Source organism: Dreissena polymorpha, chromosome 13 (genome assembly GCF_020536995.1).
Source record: "Dreissena polymorpha isolate Duluth1 chromosome 13, UMN_Dpol_1.0, whole genome shotgun sequence".
NCBI classification, from domain to species: domain Eukaryota; kingdom Metazoa; phylum Mollusca; class Bivalvia; order Myida; family Dreissenidae; genus Dreissena; species Dreissena polymorpha.
Genome location: NC_068367.1, coordinates 12,323,316 through 12,347,727, shown reverse-complemented (window position 1 = coordinate 12,347,727; position 24,412 = coordinate 12,323,316). Strand labels below are relative to the sequence as shown.

General features: G+C 35.4%; 3 protein-coding genes across 3 annotated transcripts in view; 2 read left to right on the top strand and 1 right to left on the bottom strand.

Moving 5' to 3' along the window:
• Window positions 1–3,910, top strand: part of LOC127856284 (hemagglutinin/amebocyte aggregation factor-like) — a 3,916-nt gene extending 6 nt beyond the window's left edge. The window contains exons 1-5 of the mRNA XM_052392388.1: window positions 1–80; window positions 550–781; window positions 1,700–1,831; window positions 2,706–2,829; window positions 3,619–3,910. The exon at window positions 1–80 is cut by the window's left edge and continues 6 nt beyond it. Coding sequence (XP_052248348.1) covers window positions 553–781; window positions 1,700–1,831; window positions 2,706–2,829; window positions 3,619–3,682 — 549 coding nt within the window. The 5' untranslated portion in view covers window positions 1–80; window positions 550–552 and the 3' untranslated portion in view covers window positions 3,683–3,910. The remainder of the gene's footprint in view (window positions 81–549; window positions 782–1,699; window positions 1,832–2,705; window positions 2,830–3,618) is intronic.
• A 7,800-nt stretch (window positions 3,911–11,710) lies between these two features.
• Window positions 11,711–13,242, top strand: LOC127855596 (uncharacterized). The gene is made up of 4 exons (XM_052391339.1): window positions 11,711–11,749; window positions 12,147–12,158; window positions 12,430–12,634; window positions 13,000–13,242. Exons 1-4 carry the CDS (start codon window positions 11,726–11,728, stop codon window positions 13,131–13,133), a joined length of 375 nt encoding a protein of 124 aa, XP_052247299.1. The 5' UTR covers window positions 11,711–11,725; the 3' UTR covers window positions 13,134–13,242.
• Window positions 13,243–15,095: 1,853 nt separating this feature from the next.
• On the bottom strand, window positions 15,096–23,764 carry LOC127855958 (peroxidase-like). Its single transcript, XM_052391896.1, has 4 exons — window positions 23,496–23,764; window positions 16,605–16,774; window positions 15,849–15,948; window positions 15,096–15,232 (listed from the first exon to the last, which is right to left on the bottom strand). Exons 1-4 carry the CDS (start codon window positions 23,762–23,764, stop codon window positions 15,175–15,177), a joined length of 597 nt encoding a protein of 198 aa, XP_052247856.1. The 3' UTR covers window positions 15,096–15,174.
• Window positions 23,765–24,412: the final 648 nt, after the last annotated feature.

Genomic DNA, 24,412 nt, shown 5'->3' with positions numbered 1-24,412 from the left:
ATAAGATTTAGAACACTTACTGAACATTTGAAACTCAGACCACAATTGTCTCTAGGTGAGACGAGTGCTCCGACAAAAAGGTATGAATGCTATTTAAGACATATGGACTTTTGACTAAGGTTAACGTTATTTAAATTATATCAACGTTTAAAGTGCATTTCAAAAGTAAAAACTATTTCGAAGCTGATACAATCGTAGATTCATTCATCTCTTGCTTCTATAGTTTCACAAGTTAAAGTGTTCTTGAATTGAATGGGAATAGGTGCACAATTACATTAAATAAGCGTGCTAGTATATTACCTGATACAACAAGTTAAACATAACACTCCCAGCGGTAGGTAATATATTATTATCTAAACATACGAAGCGTTTATATAAGTAAACATATACTTCGAGATGTTTTTTTACACACACTTTATATGCAAATACATGTATTTAAAACACGCTTCCACCTCGACCTTTGGTTCGCATCGGGTATATAAATCACACACAAAAACAAAGTATCCACACGTCGAAGTATGAATTTGTAATGCCATTTTTGATTGCCAGTGAATGAGTCTACCATTGCTAATCCTCGTATGCGCATGCGTAGTGCAGCACATCAATGGATGGCAAAATAATCTGGACCAATTGCTAGATTACCAATGTCCAAACAAAAACCAGTTCATCAATCACGTGATAAGCCAGCATCACAATCACGAGGAAGATCGACAATTTGACTTCACGTGCAGTGACGTCGTTTCTGGCTATGATGATTCGACAACAACGTGCACGTATTCCGGTAAGTGAACTAGACTTAACTATGTATTTTAAATATTACAACAGAGCTGCGATGTTCAATTGCGCACCAATGCATTAGAAATAGTAAAATCGCTTTAAAGAGCAAAAAACCCAGCCTTTTCTCTACATCTTTTAATAAATTATATATACTAGATAACAACGAAGGATTTCATCATATTTCGGGACTGAAATACACGTATTTGTGAAAAATACTGATGGATATTTGATTTATGTCCAATAAAATCATAAACTGACTGGTGTTCTTAGGCACTCAAGGCCTGTTTTGGCCACCACTGCGACAGTATTATGTTAAATTATATGATTCGTCCTATGCCCTTGTACCACATCATACTATTGTACTACGAATAGAGTCAATAGATAATGAACATATACTAAAATAACAATACCATAGTTATTAAATTACTGAAGGAAAATACAAAAACACGTATGTTCGTACAAACCTTCCGAAAAAGTTTTATAAATACTAAAACAAGTTGAATCAAATTTTATAAACTGGAAATAACAAGAAATGAAATAATGTCATATGTCTGACTTGACAAAATGGTCCGAATAAATGATGGGAGTTGAAGTTTTGATATTGTTTTACAAATACCGAACATTATGTCAAGTATGTTGTAAAATATAGAATTTAATTTATACTGTCTATCAGCATGCCTTTTTTAAATGAATAATTACATTAACAATCTACATGTAGACAATTCTTAACACAAACCGTTGTTAAAACTATGATCACCTCATTAGAACAGTGAAACCAAACTGTGCGGGTATTTACCGAGAATGCCGAACCGCAAACTTAGCCTATAATTAATTACAACACATGCATTTGTATTTAAAAATAAAACCACATAATATGGTTATTTGAAAATATAAATAACTAACGGGAAAAATTTGAACACAGGGTATGTGAATAGTTTTGATCAGCCGGTCCACTTTCGGTGTCCGGACGACGGCTTCATACATGGCATGAGGAGCGAGCACAACAACCACCACGAAGACCGGATATGGGGATTCTACTGCTGCAAGATTCCAGGTAGGGTTCGAACAGTTAGGTATCTAAATTGTATGCGTTTAAAAGCACAAGTTTACGACACTTATATGATATTACTTACAATACACACAGTTACAGTTTACATACAGTTATATATCGGAACAAAGATGTAAAATTGACAAACACGTGTAGTCACCTCGATATATAAGACTGTGATACAGGAAAACTATAATTTGCGTGACATGTATTTTTAGAGGCAATAGATCTAAAGAGGAGCATAGACTGGGAAAGATTGGACTGAATATTGTTTTGGTTTGCCATTTATTTCTGAAATTGTATGTTAACATTATTTACTGTAAGGTATGTCTAACAGTGAGATATTTGCATAATTCCAAAATAGGAACACAAGATAACACATCTTATTAGGGCACACAATGGGCGTGTAAAGTTACGCCTAATTGTTTTTCTGTCAATTTTTGTTCTTAATTTATAGTTTAGTGCATGCAAAAAGTATATGCGAATACTGATCAGTTATAGACCATTCATAAAAGGGTGTTTTTATGTGTTTGTTATTGAATTTATCAGACAATTACGATACATTTAGGTGTAGAAAAATGATGACAAGCTTTTAAGTAAGCAAAAACTTTTCAAACTCCCATGGAAAGATCTCCTTTTGATAATATACATTATTATGCTCACAATTTCGTATATTAAAATATAATAAGACTGAGACTGTTCCCTGTGATATACACTGCCATTTAGGATTCTGATATATAACTGTTTAAAATATATATACAATAAATATATACAATTTTCTCACTGTGAGCGAGCGTGCAAAAAGTGAAAAAATAATACTGTGGTTCACACACTGTCATCATTAATTCCTGTATATAACTGTTTTTCTAATCGACTACAGAAATCCACATGATCAGCTGTGAACACACCGGCTGGACAAATGATTTGGATGGCGACCAGAGCTACTATGTGCCCGCTGAACACGTGATGGTAGGCGTGACGTCAGAGCATGACAACCACCACGAGTAAGTCCCTGATATGTTGTTAGTTTCCGAGTATCACTAGTAATACGCTCCGTTACCAAGTTAAAGCGGTAGTAATGGATGCCTGTCCGTCTGTCTGGCTGTTTGTCCGTCTGTTGGTGCGTCTGTCAGTCCGTAGATTTCCGAATGCGTTCTCCTACATTTTTTAACTTGCTGGTTTCGTTCCTAATGATTTGGTGTTGTGCATGTGCAATTTGTATCATCTTACTTGAAAAAAAAACACAAAAAATATGCCCGTTTTGCAACTTATACATGGTAAATAATATTGATTTTTTATATAAAATATTCTAAAAATAACTTATCTAAAACTATATGTTAAGGGATATTATATTTGTTTTGTTATATTGCACAATAGTCCTCTGAAATTCTAGTCCAATGATTCCCCTGCGATAAACACTCGTCGCGCCCTAAGGGTTACCATGTTAATTATATTGTCATATAGTACAGTATTAAGAAATCGTTTCCTCTTAAACCACAAGGCTCAGATGATATATGTTATATTATATAACATGTATGTATGAAGCGGTTTTGTTGCACTGTTTTGGTGGTCAGTTCCCTGAATAGCAATAACACCAGTCCTGCCATGCAAAGTTCGTTTTTAAGTGTGCAACAACTTCCAATTCATAACTTTAGATTAATATTGAAAGCATATGGTATTTTTAAAAATCATTATTATCTTAGTTTACATATTGAGACGGTGGAACTAATCATGTTTAGTTTTATATACATGCGTGTGAACTTAATCTCTACTAGGTTGATTTTTACTTTCAGAGATCGGCGCTTCGCCTACGAAGTATGCCGAATTCTTCACGGAGGCGAAATTATTGTTGGTTAAAGATTTAGCAAAGCCATCATTCTGAATACAAAGTTAATAATTTAACGCAAATAATTCATTGCGAATTAATTAAGTGCTGTTTTCAAAGATTAAAATATATTGTTATGATTATTAAGGTGTACATCTCTACACGTACAGTTACCGATAAAATTATGACATCTCTGGTGTTATTTCATATACATATACAATTTCCTTACACTGACTCGTAAATAAAACGCATACTTCCAATGATATTTGTTTTAATATAATATTTTACTCAAATTTGTGTATCAATCTTTTTTACATTTGAAACCCAAGTTAGATTTAATGCCATGGTATGGGATATAAATTATTGGTAAAGCTTATGGCCACATCTTAAAACAAATCTTTGAGGAACATAGAACGACTCTTAGTACCGTATCATTATTGTTATTGCATAATCAATTCCACGAACAATCTGAATTAATGACACTATTACTATTTAAGAATTTATGAATCGATTTTGTATGTTTAATTTTTGCAATTACATTTTTATTTGCAACTAAAATGTTTTATATGTGTATCGTTTAAATTCTTCATTTTATATTGTTATGGTAAAAACACATATGAAAAAAAAAACAGTTGCAAAAAAATACATCACTGATGTCACTTAAGCAGATTTTCTCGTGGAATGGCCAATCACCATCATGTTTGCAACCAAACAGATACAAACATGTTAAACATAAATCATAAGAGACCCTAATGGTTTGCCACTAAATACATTCATTAGACGGAGCAAGATGTTTTAACTGAATCTACCGACCATTATATTGTGTGCCTACCGTATTCTTTTTCGGATCATGTTTTCGAAAGAAAAGTGCTTAATTCAAACATATGTACAACATTAACATGTAATTAACAAACATTACTTGTAACTGATAACGTTATTAAATACTTTATTGCAAGTTTTCCGTCATTGAAGAGCCTTAGTGTGAAATACCTTGCTTGCCTTCGAATATCGATGAAGATTGACTTTTGAGCAAGCACTGTCATCGATATTTAAACGTCAAACGGGATAGTGAGCTGGTGCTTATACAGTGACAGCTTTTAGATCTTAAATAAATTCTCAAATAATGCTTAATTTCTTTCTAGCACTGACCTCAATATTTAAAATCGAACCGTAATAATTAGGTAGTGCGAATATCATGCTAGCTCGAAGATAGAAATTCAAACATCACACGCAGTTAGGTTGAATTTTAAACCAGGGTAAACGTCGACCTTCGAAGGCGAACCTTGTATATCGAGCTGGCGAGAATATCGTGTTAACTCTCCGATTGAAATTTAACATGAACTACGAATTTCGAGCTTGACTGAATTTCAAGCCATCACTGACGTCTCCATTTAATGGCGTACCGTGTATATTAAGCAGATAGGAATATCATGTAATCTCTGTTATCCAAGATAATCTTGAACCTCGCGATCAAATTATGTTGAATTTTGACGCAGCATCGACGTCGACATTCAAAGGTGAAACGCAAATATCGAGCTGCTATGAACATATTGTCAGCTCTGAGATTGAAACTTAAGCATGAGTAATACGTATCTATGCTGGTCTAAGAGACGTGATAGCCATGTTTCTAAGAATTCTCTTGTTTTCTGCTTTTCTTAGATATCTGAGAACTCTAAGACTTTTAAGAGCTTTTGTCAGACTATTTAGAGCTTCTTTATGACATTTAAGACATTTTCTTAGAATTCTTAGAGTTTTTTGACATCTTAGACTTGTTCTTACACTTCTTAGACATCTTAGACCTTTTCTAAGACTTCTTAGAACTTTTCTTTGACTTCTTAAAGCTTTTTATACATAGCGTAGAGCTCTTCTTAGACTTTTTATAGCTCAGGACTTGCTGCTCTTTGACCTGCTCTTTGACATATGCTTCCTGCTTCATTTCGAGATGTGCTTGAATGTCTTGGAAATGTCGAGGTGTGACGACGAGAGTTGGAATCACTGCTGGGCTAGTTGACGCCCGCTGGCTGCAGGAAGATGGCATGATGAACATACAAAAATGCTGGTCATTAAAGTTTGAAGATATTAGAGTCGCGTCATACGAACATGGGCATTATGACTATTGCGACCAACGTAGTTCCTGATTAGTCTGCGCATTCGCACTCCTTTAATGAAATCACAAAATTTATAGACAGGGTAATCGAATTCACAGGTTGGTCTGGAGCGAAACTGGATGCATATGGTATAAACCCAAAGTCGCTCGACGCGGCTCATTTTACTGCTTCTGTCTATTTAAAATATATTGATCTTTAAAGGCAAGAATATCTTACAATTTGATTCGCAAGTGATGTTCGTGTGCAAAAATCGCACTTATCCTTTGAATAGCAATTTAAAGTTCTAGCGTTCTCAAACCAATTTCACCCGGAGATCATCACACTAAAATAACACTTACGAGTGGAATCGATGGTATACGGGACACGTCAATGCCGGACATAAGACTGCGGCGCATTGGCACCGTGCGCAACATCGCCTTCATAGGAAGACTGAAGAGCCGGACCACAGGAGCTCGCCCCTGACCTGATAGTTGTCTCCGGGGGAAGCACCCACACGACGTTCAAGGATAAGTTGGGTCTACAAACTTGCCTGAAATATGAAATATTGCTGTGCATAGGTCATACATGGGCATTAAAACTTCTCGACGGTAAGTATACATGAAGTCACATAAAATATTGTAGTAAAAATGGCGATGCGTGTATGCAAGACGAACGCAATATTCAAATGTAACGTTATATCTTTAACTTATTAAATCGTTTATATAGCATGATATTAGTTAAAAAAATAACGGGTACTAATTTTATTTCATTGATTTACTTACAAACAAAGTGTTTTCAACGAGTGCTTTAAATCGACTTTAAAGTAAATTGACTTGTTGTACCCATCATACAGAATAAGTTGAAATGCTTTATAACAGATACACAGAAATGTCTTTGAAAAAGTCAATCTGAGTGGAACTTGATGCTAAAATGATACGCCCAAAATAATGAAGGAAAGGCCAAAATAATCTGTAGCGTGACTTGTGGGACCCATTTATATACTATGAACTATAATATGAACTGTTTATACACTTCTACTCACCTAAAGCGAAACAACACCGTCCTTCGTGCATTTGTCCTTGTTTGGTACTAAGTAAGTCGCTTCGTAACACGAAAGCTTATTTTTAAAGAAACATTTATGGTATATTTCCTTTAATAAGGATTTAAATGTAGTTGGCTTGTTGATGAATGCCTGTTTTGTCAACTAAAGGATCGTTTCCAACCCCTTTGTGATTTGTTCCAATTCTACTATCTTAAAGCGTCCGAACAAGAACCAGCTTATTTGTGCTCAGACAGCGTGCTAAAAAAGCGCCACAAGAAAGGTCAGAATTAGACGTCTCATGCAATGACGTCATTTCTGGACGTAATGATGAGTGAATAACTTTAGTATGTAAACAAAAATATAAATGCATATACTGAAATTGCATAAAAAATAACAGAAACACTTACATTAAAAGGGGAATATTCCTTCTAAAAGTCAATACGTCAGTTTTTCAGGACATTTGTCGTGATGTGTTATAATTTTGTCTTGTTTTGCATAAGCTATTTGCCAATTGTAAAAACAAGCGGTTGTTATCAAAAAGGTCTCCAAATAATGTTTCTGAAGTTACATGTTGTGTTGCATGTTTTGTCCTGTATTATATGGGTCGAATTTCGGTCACTTGCATTGATTACAGACTATCGGATGTTGAAACGTGTTTTTCATTAGTATTTTGGCGATTGGTCACTTGACTCAATATGGAAAAAAAGTTCTTGTTAATATTTCTGGAGTTTTATTATGCGTTGTATGTTTTCTCCGGTATTGTAAAGGAAACTGTTTTTTTTTGTAATGAATAATTTCAATTCGTATTATAACTGGAATTCGTCTCATTATTATTTTTCTGGAGTTATTCCCATATTTATACAACATGATTGGAGAAAAAAAGTTCGACAACAACCCTGTCCGATTTCGATGCCCGGACGATGGCTATATTCACGGTATGAAGAGCATTCGTATCGATGGTTGTGGGACCGGGTATACAGGGTATGGGACTTCTACTGCTGTAAAGTACCAGGTGAGTTTTCACACGAGAACGGCAACTTAATACGGAGTTTTATTAGATTTCTCGCCGAGGCATATTGCCATTTTTGGCGTTTATGCTGTTTATTTGTTTGTTCGGCTGGGATCAAAATGATTCTTTTGAATATGAGCTCAACGCTGCGCTATATACCTCATGGGTTGCATGTTTACAACTTAAGAGACATTTCAACTTTTTACAGACATGCCGATTATTATAGCTATGTATGTCAAAACGTGCGTAAAAAAATCGACAGTTATAGGAGTGCACATCCCTCAAACATATTACGTAGAAACATGTCAATTTATAGCATTTGCGCCATATGCTGATCTCAGCGCCACCACCATGGCATTTGCTCCTCATCTTTTGGAAAAAAAAGCAATAATAGCTACTTAATCGACAATACGCATTTTTTCTTAATCTTAATCCGTTAAAAATTATAACTTCAATATTTATGCAGTATTTAAAAAAATCCGGCCCTTACCGCAACAATCTCGGAAGTGTCACTGGCTCGTTTTTTAATGAATCTCCAAAAAGATGGACGACAATAATTAAACGGCCTTTGTTTCTCGTTAAACAATATATAGGAAAGAGGGTTTGAATACGTGAAACGCCACACGCTGCAAGAAGGTGAGTTTCTCATCGGATAATAGTGATATGGATGATTCTTTAAAAAAATGTCATTAACAGCTGAAACATTAAAACTTTTCTTATGGATAAATATTTATTTAAAAGATTTATAGAGAAAAGTCATCTGAATGTGCATATTTGTATTATTGTATAAATTTTGATAACGTAATCGTTTTTTTTATACACTAAAAACCATGGCTTAAATCATTTATTTCAATAGATAAATATTCAGTCATACCACCGCATCGATATCTTCCTGATATAGACTAACGTTGCCTGATATATTTTTTTTATATCATGGTCAACAGGAAGATCTTATACCAGTCAATGTTTGGAGTTACGTAAGATTTGTAATAAAGTCAACAATTTCTATCAACATGAATCAGGTTCAACAAAACAAACAATTTGATACCAAGAACGTACATATTTTATTCTAGTTTAAAGTCATAAATCACAAAAACGTATATTTTTTAAAAAAATCACCACAGCCCGCACTGCAGAAGTTACATGTATATGACGTCATCAATCGGAAATAAATCTTAAATATCGATATTCATTGCACTCGCAAGTGATGCACATAAAGTTAAGACAAATGATAAGTGTATGCTAATCCTCAACTTTTTAAACAAACGAGTTAACACGCTTATGTCAATATAGACACCATCATCAAAATGTCAATTTCAATACACATCTCCAAAATGGCGTCTCCAAACTATTCGGTGAAGTGTGTTCTTCGATTAAATTTGTCGCTGCAGTCCATTGTCCAATTCAAGATGTTTATAATCAAAGCGGGTGTGCTCTTCAACTTTTTTCTATATACGATGTTAAAAATAGGCGATTATTCGTGTCGTCTTTTCGAACGCCGTTGCTACATGTATGTCAACGTGTAAAATCCGGATCAGCAAAATCAGCGGGGATCCGTACATTTGAAATATAAAAAATGGAATGTTTTGCAGATTTTATGGAAAATGTGGTATGATAAACAGAAAAACAGGTTACTGTCCCATCGTTTTGTAATATATCAGGCTCGGCACGAATAAAATAACGGCTCGGCAAGCCTCGCCGTTATATTATTCTAAGCCTCGCCTGATATATTACAAAACGATGGGACAGTATCCTGTTATTGTCTGTCTGTCTGTCTGTCTGTCTGTCTGTCTGTCTGTCTGTCTGTCTGTCTGTCTGTCTGTCTGTCTGTCTGTCTGTCTGTCTGTCTGTCTGTCTGAAACGCAAATATCGAGCTGCTATTGTCGGCTCTGAGATCGAAACGTAAACACGAGTAATACGTATCTCTGCTGCTGTATATACATTATTGGCGTCGCACTGAAGTGCGGCGACTAGTATTAATACGTTTTTTTTCGCTTATGGGAGGAGAAGTCATTTTACGGATCAATGTATATATTTTTGTTTTAAGAATATCTTGCATAGTGGTGATTTTTTGTGTAAATTATTGTAAATAGTACTGCATTTGTGCCTATTATATTTACTACAACATTTATTGCCAATAACGCAAAGCTAATACTTTTAATTAATAACTGATCACAGGGACTGGGCAATAATAAAAGATCACAGGGACTGGGCAAATACGCGAACCGGTGAAACCTTCTGGTTTTGTATAAAAACAAAACATAATCAAAAATTTTTTTTGTGGTTTTTCTAACAATTGCGCAGAATTTTGCTGTTCGAGCTTTGGTTAACGCGTATTTTCTTCAATTTTACAAGACGACAGCGACTACACGGTTTATTGCGTTATTGATAACCGTTACACTACAGTCACTTATTTATATCTTAGTTAGAAGGTGATTTTTCAAGCGGTTCCGTAGTGTAGTGGTTACACGCTCGCTTCACAAGTGAGAGGTCCAAGGTTCGAGCCCCAGTAGAATCAAATTATTTTTGTGTGTTTTATGTTAACTTTTTGTTTTGATGTTGATATTTTAGTTTAAGTTAATACGCTGTTTTATTGTAACCATTTTTTGTTTTTATTATGCCCATGAAATATATGTGTGAGAGGGTGGGGGGTTCGTAAACACATTAAAACCTTCTTTGTTCCACTATCCTAGCAACCACCTATAGTTGCTAATAAAGGCGCTATAGAGCGCGAAGCGCGACACGTATTATTAATTGTAATAATGAGTCTTGATAAAGGAAGCAGCCGCTTATCAATGAGGAGCACCATCACAGCACCCCAGTCTCATTACTATTAAGTCCTTCTTCAGTTTTTTTTTTAAGAACCACATGTAGAAGGCCGCAGGCCTGCCCCGTATCTTGCCAGTGGTATGAACCCTTTGGTATGGAACTTTAACCCCGCACACTATCCAGCGTTTAAACTTCCGGGTTTACATTTAAATCGACTATGTTAACTTTTTGTTTTGATGTAGACATTTTAGTTCAAATAAATATGCTGTTTTATTGTAACCATTTTTTGTTTTTATTATGCCCATGAAATATATGTGTGAGAGGGTGGGGGGGGGGTGGGGGGGTCGTAAACACATTAAAACTTTAACAGTGTTTTCATATCAATGAGTACTCAACCCCTATCGTAAATGAGCAACGTAAGAATAAGTTCAGAATCATCTCCTCTCGAAGTTGAGAAAAATATGAAATTACGCTTACAAGATGAAGCAGATTTTTTAAAACCTACACAGTTCTGTTCCATTAATGAAAACTGCACACGGATGCCAGTAAAATAAAAGGAAACCAATGTAAATAAAATGAACTATGAAATATTTGGGGGTTACAACACAAAATCATAGATAATGGTTATTTGTGGGTTATAACACAACATCATAGATAATGGTTATTTGGGGGTTATAACACAAAATCATAGATAATGGTTATACCAGTATCTTTTTCTATTTTGTTTAAAATAATCGGCCAATATATTAATATTTACAGCAGAAAAAAATCGTTCCATATAACTTCATTGAGTGCCTTTTACACTGAAATTCCCGACGCCCTTTGATGCTTTGCATCAATACTTATCTTGTATATTGTATATATATCTATACATTGTTTGTTTCATGTTATCTGACGCTATTTTCATATGAAATATATATATAAATAAACGACGGAACTTCTTTATTCGGAAATAATCCACTGGTAGTCAGTTAGAAGCAGTTAAGGAAAGAAAACGAAAGAAAACTTTGGAGTAAATTGATAAAACTTCAGACCTTGAGTGAAAATAATAATTGTCCCAAAGGTAGGACATTAATGACTTTAAGATAAGACACACATGATATCGTGCAGGCTTGATTTAAATTGGAACATTTGACCGCATTGTTCTTTCAGAGACATTACTCCTGCGATGCTTGAAGCATTACTATATTTGGTACGTACTTTTTGTAGTTTATAAGGTTCAAATGATAAAATAAATGATTTGTTCAATATATCCATTTCTAACAAAAGCAATTAGTTAATTATTAAAGGAACATATAATAAAATGAATTTATTTAATAAAAGATAATTTATGCATATCAATAATTTATGTACGAATTTGAAAAACCTCACTGTCATGCCGAGTATTAGTGTCACTTGTGAGTCTGATACTAATCATTTATGTTATACTTTGTTACTGGTTATATTAGCTTCAAATATCTGTTATGAGTATTCAAACGGCGAACATATTGTTTTCTCTGAACACTCGCGAAATTAAAAATATAATAGGTTTCTGTATCGTTAATTGAACATATATGATTGGTTACAAACTTTAACTCTTTTCTTTATAGGCCGTGGGGCTGGTGAGTACCATTTATACGTGGTTTTCTCTCTAAATAAGTTAAACATTCGGTACTCGTCTTATTAACACGAACATCATTTAAAATATGTATGTTAAAGCGTAGGGCAGTCTGATGCGGAACAAACATGTATAGCGTATTTATGTATAGCGTAAAAAGCAGTCATTATTGAAAATTGATATAATAATAACATGCTCCATATAACAGCCGACGAGTATCACACAGGCATTATTCAATTCAAGTGTTGATATACATTAAGCTCTAACTTTTGTAGCTAAGTAACCAGGTCACTCTGGCCTGCCTTAATTCTCACGAGTGCGGCACTGGCATGTGCTGTAGAAGCGACGATGGTCAGGTGGTAACCGATCAGCACATGGGCCACTTCGGACCCGTCTTCGACTCGCAAGTGAATGGTACGTGCAGCACGAGGAAGGCCCAGAAAGGGGAGGTGTGTGATGATTCCTGCCAGTGTGACAATGGTTGGTATTCCGCGTAGAGGAAATAAAAACAACAAAGTGAATGTTTACTTAATATACTGAACATTGTATAAGTTGTATGCACAACATGTTTCACTGTAAAGTTTTGAAATGATTTTAAATGTATTGATCGTGTTTGTACCCTTAAATTGATGAGTTTTCCACAATGTTACCTTTTCGGAGTCTGTTCATTCAACGGATAATAAGTCCCTTAAATGCATTTCTTTCGAGTACTTAGCACTGCGACGATTAGTTACTTATATTGTCTTGAATATTTGGTTTTGACATATCGATCATGCATTTAAAAATGTTATTCATATCTAACAGTTTCCAGCCTTATTTTCTATTGTTGTTTTTTTTTCCCAAAGGTCTCGCTTGCTACCGACCAGTAAGCGGCGTTTGCTGTCCACCAATGACGTGCTATGACGAGGCATACGTCAAACAACAACAGGCTTACTGGCACCGATGCTTCTCCGACCCTAACTGCCCAATCCCACCATAATAAGTCACGTTATCCGAAACAAGTTTCAAGTTATTACATTATAAGTGGTTAAATGTATTAAATAAGTTGGTAAAACTTTAAGTGAAATAAAGTATTTAAACGTACACAATATAGTTTTCATTCACGTAATGTTCTCCTTGTGATGTCTTTTTATAAGAAGGTTTTTTAGGTCGATACTATTGACCTGGAGGCTATAAAATTGAAACTAGCATGCTATAGTTTCCGTAATGTTTTTGCAACTCATACACGAATAAAAGTCTAAAGTTCGGTATTTCGCTTGCGAAAACACCGAGGGTTTGCCTTTTTCGTATATCGGTGATACATATCTTAACTGATAAATTCTAGACTTCGTTCAGACATATGTATATACACGAGTAAGATGTACCCATGCCTATATTCAACATATCAAGCATGAAGATGGCAAGACATCTCATGCCTATATTCAACATATCAAGCATGAAGATGGCAAGACAACTCATGCCTATATTCAACATATCAAGCATGAAGATGGCAAGACATCTCATGCCTATATTCAACATATCAAGCATGAGAAAGGCAAGACATCTCATGCCTATATTCAACATATCAAGCATGAGGATGGCAAGACATTTCATGCCTATATTCAACATATCAAGCATGAAGATGGCAAGACATCTCGTGCCTATATTCAACATATCAAGCATGAAGTCGGCAAGACATCTCATGCCTATATTCAAAATATCAAGCATGAAGATGGCAAGACATCTCATGACTATATTCAACATATCAAGCCTGAAGATGGCAAGACATAAACATTCACTACCGGTTAGTTTAAACTTATTTATTGAAGCTCGATTGCATCGATAGCCGAAGGCTTATTGAAACGCTCTCGAGTCCGTTTCATGGGTATAACCATTGCTAAGTTTCTTTGGGAAATCTAAATAAGCGCTCCAACAGTGGAGATAAAACCCGTTACAACTCGGTCGCAATTCGGACACCATCACCACTATTCCACGGCGACCTGCTTCACTACTTGTTAACTGTTGTTATTAGTATGATGCGAACATCAAAGATAGTGATATAGTTAACTATTCGAACGGTGCCAAGTATTCAGAAACAGAGTGTGATGCGCGCAAACATGGAACTGACACATACATTGATGTTTGTATGTAATTCGGATTATATTTATTAAGAAGTTAACACTACGAATAAAGCTTAAGTCTTTTTATGGATTTTATGAAATGACTTAATATAATTAGTCACTTCTTAAAACCCCCGAAGAAAGCAGGCATGTCTTGAAGTCCTTGGTGAAACAGTCTTTTGAAGAAACCCCAGAGTCGTTCAGGAATTACGTTAAATTCCTAGTATTACATATTTACTGTAACATATATATCGCTTTATATATATCAATCGTTAGGGCATGCTCTTAATTGTTTAAATGTTGCGAATTTAAGCCTTTGCGCACTTTAGAATCGTATTTGTTTTATACTTATTTAAACCGGTTACCTAACATATAACATTAAGTAGCTACATGCTATTCGGAATATTTGTGGTGACCAGTTTTAAGATGTATGGAATTAAAGAGTTTGCTCAAGGTCAGGTTAACCTGATATTAACTGTCATATGAATACTTTTATAAAAATGCCGCAATTCATAACTTTTATTTAAAATGTGTTGTTCTTTTTAATAATAAAAAATAAAGCAAACTATATTAACAATTATGAGTCAAAGTGTGCAATACTGCGGTAAACTCGATATTTAAAAAAAACACGATTTATTTGATTTAATTACGATTTTTGGTGAACTATATTGGACGTGTTACAAACCATTAATCCATCGACTATTAATATAACAACACACGCCTCATAACGACAGAAAACAACCTTAAACAATACTGTTATATTTTATTGTGACTTTCAGACCAATCCAAAGTGTTGCTTAATACATATGAACAAATTCAGGTAGATACTTTTCTATAATACAGCCCAAGCTCGAGGGTGAAACCGGTCGTCTTCCGAAAGTGATTACCGTGGAAAAAGGAATGTTGAGACTCTGCACTGCATTAAGTCTGCTTCCAAAGACCAAAGTCAAGTACTGGGAATTCGCTGCAGGGTTTTTTACTGAAATATTAGTTGATACATGTTTTCAATGATGATTGTAATAGCATAAACGTTAATAGTTTCCAAAATTTTATAAATATAACAATACGTCTTTGTAAAGTGTTTTTACTACACGTTATAATCAATTATTTGTCAGTGAAAAGTTTGCTTAGCTCGCATGTTTAAACATGAGTATTGTAAAGAACTCTTGCTTAGATTTTCTCGAAATACTTCACAAAATTGCTTGTTGCAAACATCTAAAACTTATATTCCTTTTTGTCTTTTGAAAAAAATCGAAAATCGGTAGAATGTGCTACATAAAGAACACCGTTTGACCACCAATAACCAAAATTATTTGAATTAAAATCGCTGGTCAGTTGAAAGAGTTCTATCTTTAAGATGTAATGAGCTACCACCATTATTAAATAAAATTCAATTTTCACATGCGACACACGTCATACATGTATCTGATAATTCTTGATTGATGAGTTCACCGAATCAATAAGTGCTTTGTTTTATTTATCTACTTATATTTTAATGTCAAACCAATTTCTAAGGGGGAATTCAACATTAATTTAAGACAAAGTGATTATGTTAACTATTATATTATTATTAAATTACTGATTTGCGCACGTACCTCGTGTTGAACAAAAATGCATTGTCTTGCATGGTGGACGTCCGAGTGGTTATACATATCAACGACGACATGCTAATCTTCTTAATAGCATTCAGTTGAGCTATAATGTGATCAAATTAACATACATATTGACCTCAAGATCGATATGATGTGATAAAAAATGTTTAATAGAAATTGTATATCATTCTTTTTTTCAAATAATTATACTTTCGGACGGTTTACTTCTTTATTTAACTGAATATTTTACTGGGATTACACTTTCTATTTGTCAAACATCTCTGTATATCGATTAAACAAGTAAATACTGCTCCTCGCTCTTATCGCGTGTGTTAGTCTGTCAAACCTTCGTTTGTTTACACATAATCCGTTCCCATAGGGTCAAATACTTAAATGACAAACGTTCAATGTTCAATTTTGACTATGCATGCGTGGCAGTTCAATATGAATATTTCCTCTTTTGAAAATTACAAAAAAAGACATGCCTTGAATGAAGACACCGACAAACAACATGGTTTCGACATTTAATTTTCGACTTAAGCTCAGTACCAAATGAAACATACCCCAAAAAGTCATCTTTCAAGCTTTTCTCCACTGAGATGCATCCACATGGTGCAAACACACATGGAAAATAACCACATAAAGCATACCTGCGGTTGATAAACCACCTCTATGCCAGCTGGGAAAAATAACTTTTTAGAACTATGCACTACTTTCGAATGACGCGGAGAGATCAACAATGATTTAGTGGTGGTTTACCTTCAGTAAAGCCAATTAAAGGGTCGTTGCGCTCAAAGAAAAACCTGTCACCATCGCGGAAACGCTTGAACATGTCTGCGATGATACACTGGCCCAGTGGCCCTACGATGGCCCCGTTACTTCTTCGCTCTGTCACTATTGCCGTGAAGAGATCGATGTCGTCCGGACAGCTGTAGGTATAGGTAATATTTGTTACACCGTTAGTAACTGACGATGTATGGGATGTATGCAAAGCTCGAGTATGGTATTAAATTACTGAGGGTGTATATCCCATACACCGTCAGTTACTAACGGTGTAACGATTATATCTCAACCGACTACTCGATAACTCGGTTGTTATGGAAACTACTCGAGGTGTATGGAAAATACCCCATGGGTTCGTGACCGCTCTAAGCCAATCGGATTAGGTCATTTTTGTAGGAGGTGAGATATAGGTACATACTGGGTTAGTTGATATGAATTCACTTCCTAAGGCGACTTTTCAAACTGATACTTTTTATATTAGTAAATTGTACGCTGGCCATGGACTCTCGTCGCATAATGTAGCCGCGATACGTTGGCCTGAATATTATGGATCATAACATATTGAAATTAAGATTAATTACTGTCAGATTCGAACTGTTATACTATCTTATAGCTGCTGTTTATTAATTCTTCATATATTTAGAAAAGTGGGAAAATTAAAAAAGTTTAAACTTTGATTTTTAAAGGCAAGCTTTTTTTAAGATTGCATGGGATAGTCACAAGGTGCCTGTACCACGCTACTTTTTCGGCTATGTGTTGGACAATCGGATGTCAACAAACCATCGCTTCAGGTAACGTTTTTGATAATTTCTTCATTAATTCAAAACCATTTACAAAAAAAACAAAGACGAGTGCCCGGTCATTGTCAAAATACACAACTTTGTTAAGTTTGCGCAATATTAATAAAAAAAAATTCCAAAAAGTTCAACCGCGTAATTGAAAACACACGAAGTGAAATGCTATGTGTGGTATATATTTTATTAAATCAACAAAAACGTTCATTATAATATTGTCGAAGGTTTAAAAAATAGGGCGGAAATTGTAATTCTTCATAGAGAAGCTACATACATTGTATGTTTTCGAAAATACATCTGATTCGGAGTGTGTGTATAAAAATATAATAATGCTATGTGTGGGACACATTTTTGAAATGCTATGTGTGGTATACAAAGTAAACTTAGAGAATCGAAAGATTGACATAAACGTCAATAATATTTTAAGTCTGTCTAAATAACAACAGTTGGTCAATAAAACATTGTTGGTACTGTTTTGCGCGCTTCAAATATGATAATCACGACGTTCATGTTACTCAAAATTATCATGATTGTCGATAATTTATATTCATATTTATTAACTTGTAGAATGCCATTTGTTTGCGAACAGTGTGGTAGAGAGGTAAAAACACAGTCGGGAGTCTCCAAACACAAAGCCACCCATGCACGGGACAGGAAAATATTTCTTTTTCGGCAAACCATTTCTTGTGAGTTTCTATAAAATTGATTGTTAAAAAATGTTGAATTTTCAGTGAATTGTTGCTGCCAACTAATGCACTTGTTTAATACACAAAATCGTCAGGATTGTTTGTGAAAGGTGTCATGTGAATATAATTGTAACAAAACTACAAAAAAAGTGTTATTGAACTTCTGGTTGTGTGCTCTTTAGCAGGAATGTGTAAACATATTAGACCGTAACGATAGTTGTTAAATAAGCATAAAGAGATAATACAGCATAATTTAACAAATAGACAATAGGATCAATAACAATTTTTCTGGCAAATCATGTATTCGTATCTAAATCCTATTAGCTATCTTATATATCACGCATGACAATTATTTATTTATTTTTTAAGTTTTACAGTTTATATCATCTGTATGTTGCTCTTTTCAGGGAGATTAACATATTTTTGGAAGCACCTTCAAGAGACGTACTGACATCTTGATTAATGAAAAGTTGTTATATATATAGTAAATGTTCAAAAGTTTAAAAGACTGTTTGTATTATTACCAGATGGTGCAAGTATTGCAGTGAAAGAAAACAATCAAAGTAAACATTAAATAAAAATTTGACAATTCAACAAATTGAACAACATTTAATGTTTATTACTTGGTGCAGTGGTAACAAGATCTCGCAGCCCCCTTTCATGACCGAAGCGAATGAGTATTTTTCATTAAACATCTTCAACTATATTCAGTTATTCAGATTTAATTATCCCAACGCGTGGGGATATTGTGGGTATATCCGCCGTCCCTCCGTCAGTCTGTCTGTCCGTCCGTCCGTCCTGGCCACTATCTCCTCCTACACTATTAGCACTAAAACCTTGAAACTTACACACATTGTAGCTATGAGCATATGTGCGACCCTGCACTATATGGAATTTTGATCTAACCCCTGGGTCAATAGTTATGGGGGTTGGGGTGGGGCCGGGTCAGAGATTTTCACTCATTTTTTTAAAGGTTATTTTACATTAACTTCTTCATTTCTACACCGATTTACTTCAAATTGATACTGAATATCTCTTATAACAATACGGTCAATTTCAACTATGCATGGCCCCTTTACCAACCCTGGGGCGCCCCGCCCACATAGATCACACCCGCCCAAAATTGCCTTTTACTATAATTTCTTCATTTCTACACCGATTCGCTTCAAATCGATACTGAACCTCTCTTATGACAATACGGTCAATCTCAACTATGTGTGGCCCCATTACCAACCCTGGGGCGCCCCGCCCACATAGACCACACCCAACCAAGAATTGCCTTTTACTATAATTTCTTCATTTCTACACCTGTTCACTTCAAATTGATACTGAACCTCTCTTATGACAATACGGTCAATTTCAACTATGCATGGCCCCATTACCAACCCTGGGGCGCCCCGCCCACATCGGCCACACCCACCCCAAATTGCCTTTTATTATAATTGCTTCATGTCTACACCAATTCACTTCAAATTGATACTGAACTTCTCTTATGACAACACGGTTAATCTCAACTATGCATGGCCCCATTACCAACCCTGGGGCGCCCCGCCCACATAGGCCACACCCACCCAAAATTGCCTTTTACTATAACTTCTTTATTTCTACACCAATTCACTTTAAATTGATACTGAACTTCTCTTATGACAATACCGTCCATCTCAACTATGCATGGCCCCATTACCAACCCTGGGGCGCCCCTGGGTCAAACATGCGGCGTGGGGATACGCATCGGCCTCTGCCGCGCCATTTCTAGTCTGAAATTGAGTTCATGAAGTATTAATACAATTCAATATGTTTGTTGGTATAATACCCCCCCCCCAAGTCAAGACATTTTGGTGATGATCATTTGTTATGACTTAATTGGAGCATTTATATGTTTGTATAGCAAGATTTGCACATTCATAAATTGACTGATTACAATTACTTTGCGAATACTGATGTACTTCTTTATGTATTTGGTGCTTTAATTTCTATTGTAACATGTGCATGCTGTTTTTAAAGTAATATTATTATTAATGAAGTGTTTATTTTGGTTTACTTAAGATATTCATATGGGGATGATATTGGAAACTTAATGAACTTAATAGACCACCAACAAGCATCATTGGGTTTATATTGTTATTTGTTATGAAACAATTGTTTTATTAACATACATAATCAGATTTTATATTCATCTAATCAATTTCAGTAATAACATAGATACAAAACCCATAAATATACACACATAAAAATACATACACTTTGTTTTGATTATGCCAAAATATATATTAAATGGTATGTTTGCATAGTTTGTTGAAATAGCTTTCCGTAAACATCACAGAATGAAGCTGGGTCCCTGTCTCTGTCACTGTGGTTTTGATAATAACTTGCCGCATAACACCTTCCGTGTGGTTACATGGTGTTCATGTAATTCTTACACAGCTTCGCACCTTAAAACCATTACAAATCCTTCGACTAATCCTTGTCAAGTCTGAAAAACAACAGAAGTAAAACCCATTTTAAAGCAAGTGATTTTAATTTCTTTGTCATTCATTTATAAAAAATGGACCGAATTTGATAATCAGGCAGAAATATCAATAATGATATTTATTTAAAGACAATAAGTAAACAAAAGAAATTATAATTTTTCAACATAACATGTTTGTTAAAAAAGACAATTGATTGGATAAAATTATACAGTGTGTTTTATTTAAAATTTATGTTCAGTTTAACATAAATTGTTTCAACAACATACTATTACTTCAGTATTACATCATGTAACATTTAATTATTTGATATTTGATATATTTTCAGTACAAACTGAAGTATATTTTCTAGATTATTACAAAACTGTGTTCAGATTAAATGCAGAACTGACGAGCAAATTCTTGTATACCACACATAGCATTTCAAAAATGTGTCCCACACATAGCATTATTACATTTTTATACACCAACTCCGAATCAGATGTATTTGCGCAAACATGCATTGTATGTCGCTTATCTATGAAGAATAACCATGTCCGCCTTATTTTTTAAACCTTCGACAATATTATAATGAACGTTTTTGTTGATTTAAGAAAAAATAAACCACACATAGCATTTCACTTCGTGTGTTTCTAAACACGCGGTTGCACTTTTTGGAAAAAATACTTAATTAATATTGCGCAAACTTAACATAGTTGTGTATTTTGACAATGACCGGGCACTCGTCTTTGTTTTTTTGTAAATGGTTTTGAATTAATGAAGAAATAATCAAAAACGTTACCTGAAGCGATTTTTTGTTGACATCCGATTGTCCCACACATAGCCGAAAAAGTCACGTGGTACAGGCACCTTGAGTCATAAACTGTCATTTTCGTTCTGTAAACTTTGTTTTAATTCTTGTTCAAACACACATTCATATTGGCGTGTTTTGAAGTAAGCCCCAAAAATGGCTTAATAATTGCTATTCCTATAGGGTCCTGATTAAGTGCGGAAGAATGTACTTTAAAACAACAAGGTTGCTTTTTTCCATTAAAACTATTAAACAACTGATCAAAATACATCAACTATGTATACCGGTTTTCTACCCCAAAATAAATCGGTTCAATGGTTCAAAACGGCCGGTTCATTAAATGAATCACACTAAAAAAATATGTAATGCTCTCTTTGAACAATTATCCTTACTCAAAATAATGTTTGCTTATATTCTAATAGAAAATTATACTCAAGGACATAATGCACAATCATAAAACAGTCCCACATGGAAAGAGACAGCAAACTTTATAAAGATATATACACGTGTTCTTATTGTCTTATTCCGAGACCTATTTTAATCTTTAATGGACTGCACTGACGAAATGATTAAAACTAATTTAATTGTTGTGTTTAATTTTATAATTTTAATAATCACATTCAATTTCAATTCATGATTGTAGGTTTTGATGAAACATTCTCCATGAACATGAAAACTATTTTATATAAATTTTTATTAAAAAAAAAAGCTTTTTTGGACAGCAATTTGCAAATTTACTTCTATATATTGCATTACGTCAACGAAAAACGATCGGAATGTATCAGTACGTACACACTAAACAACGCTTCTGAATAGACACGCTTGATCCATTCCTGAAAGCGATTAAAAAATTGACACATGTCTTCATGTGCACATTTGTATGGTATTCCATGCAAACTAAACAAACAACACATTTAACTAACACATGTAATTAACACGTAACTCTCTCGAAAAAAAGAAATGTGCACAAATAAATAAAATAAATAAGCAGGAAAAAAATATGTTAGGTACAAAACATAAAACATAAGACAAGTAGTACGACAAACGTTTGTGTTTTAGAATGTTGGAGCCTAGTGTTCAACAGAAGCTTTTCCAAGACAAGAGTGACAAAGCGTCGGATATAGCAGCTCTAAACATTCAACGGTATATATAATAATTTACGTGTAATTGTGATGATTGTGTTCTTAAAAGAGCATAACATTGCATTTGTTTCGTAATTATTTGTAAATGTGTTTGATACGAAAAATCAACTTTTGTCTTATATCGGAGACATTTATGTTCAAATGCCTGTATTTTGCGTTCTGTGTCCGCGTGAGGCGTCCAGTATAAAGAAGTGACATTCTAGCTGCTCAAGCAGTATTGCATTCCTATCATACATACGTTCGTGTTCCTTTATTTATGTCAAGTGACCAATTGCCAAAACAGTTATCGCAGCCGTAGAGTATGATGGAAACTACGCTGGACTTTAAGAGCCAGTACTTGGTGAGAAGCTGATGAAACAACTTGTCCACAACCTGCTCAGTCTAGTCATCTCTGCGGCCGCCACGGCAATTCTTATTCGGACCTCAGCGGCACTGTACCTTCCTACGACAGGGTTGCGAAAGTACTGGTCACTTCTTATAGCTTCTCGTCGTTCATGGTGATGTCTGCACTAGTAATGGTCGTGCTGTTCACCATGATCTTCGACTTCTCCGTGCTGACCACCATCCCTTATGCTCCTTCTCTATCATAGAGTCTGTTGGTAAGATATTGAAGTTCACTGCTGGTGCCACCCATGATGTCAATGCCATCAGCGAATCTCGAGTTGAAGATGGGTCTTTTCACCGATGGAGCTAGAGGTGTGGTGGTAATGGAGAGTCTCCTGCATTATCTTCTCGAGGAAAAGGTTGAACAGGACGGGAGAGAGCAGACATCCCTGATGGACGCCAACTGATGTCTTGAAGAAGTGCCGCCGCTGTCCGTTGAGAAGTACTGCGCTGATGGCGTTTCCGTAGAGGTCTGGAATGAGTTGCATTAGCCCGTTATAAATGTTGAATCTTATCATAATATGCCATAGGCCAGCCACACGCGGTCGAAAGCTTTCTTAAAGTCAATGAAGTTGTGGAAGAGCTCACGTTGGTGTTTGTTACAGGTTGTTCTCAACGATGATTCTGCAGCTGAAGATATGTTGAACTGTGCTCCGTCCTGCTCTGAATCCAGCCTGCTCTTCGGTCAGCAGTTCCTCGACCTTATTTTCCAATCGATTAAGGATGATGCATAGCATGACTTTGCTGGCATGGTAGATGAGGCTGATATTGCGCAATTCTCGTACAACTTCAGGTTGCCCTTTTTCGGTAGGGCTATGACCAGTGACTTGGTCCAATCTTTTGGCTACTTCTTCTCCCAGATCCTTTGGCATCGTGCCGTAATTGCTGCAGTCGTTGCCCCTTCTCCGTGCTTAATCTGCTGGGAAAGGACGTTGTCCACTCATGGAAATTTTCCTGCCGTAAGAATTCGCAATGCCTCCTCCACCTTTGCCTTAAGTATGGACGGACTTTCGTCGTCCGCTTCTGGTCTGGGGTCGTTCTGAAGGAGACTGGAGTCTGGTTGAAGCGGGTAGTTGTAGAGGTCACTTCAGTTTTCTGTCCTACTTACTGCTGCCTGCGGTCATCTCTATTTTCGAAGACGATACATTGGTCCTCAATCCATGCCTCCTTGGCCTCTTTCATCTTCTTCTTTACCTCCCTGTTTGCTTTCTGGCAATATGCCCTAGAGTCCAGGCTGGTGTACTTTTCATACCTCGGCTCTTTTTATTTGTCACATAGGTCCATGATTTCGGTCGTCACCAATGGTTTGTTCTTCCTTATTTCTCCCGCATGCACCTCTTCGGCCGATGACAGTATGATATCTTGATGCTGTTGGTAATTGTATCGATGTTATTGTTTAAGATGTTCAGGACTGCAAAACTTTCCCCATATCTGTCCTTGAAATACATCTGCTACCACTGGATCTTTCAATCTCTCCAAGTCAAATCGAACGCGATTATTCTCCGTGATGCGCTAACCCT

Coding starts and splice junctions, on each gene's coding strand:
- LOC127855958 (XM_052391896.1), bottom strand. CDS start 23,764: ATGCCAAAGGATCTGGGAGAAGAAGTAGCCAAAAGATTGGACCAAGTC. Junction 16,775..23,495: donor ATCATCGTTGAGAACAACCT/GTAACAAACACC, acceptor CTATACCTACAG/CTGTCCGGACGACATCGATC. Junction 15,233..15,848: donor GCATTTTTGTTCAACACGAG/GTACGTGCGCAA, acceptor CTAATATTTCAG/TAAAAAACCCTGCAGCGAAT.
- LOC127855596 (XM_052391339.1), top strand. CDS start 11,726: ATGCTTGAAGCATTACTATATTTG. Junction 12,635..12,999: donor TTCCTGCCAGTGTGACAATG/GTTGGTATTCCG, acceptor TTTTTCCCAAAG/GTCTCGCTTGCTACCGACCA.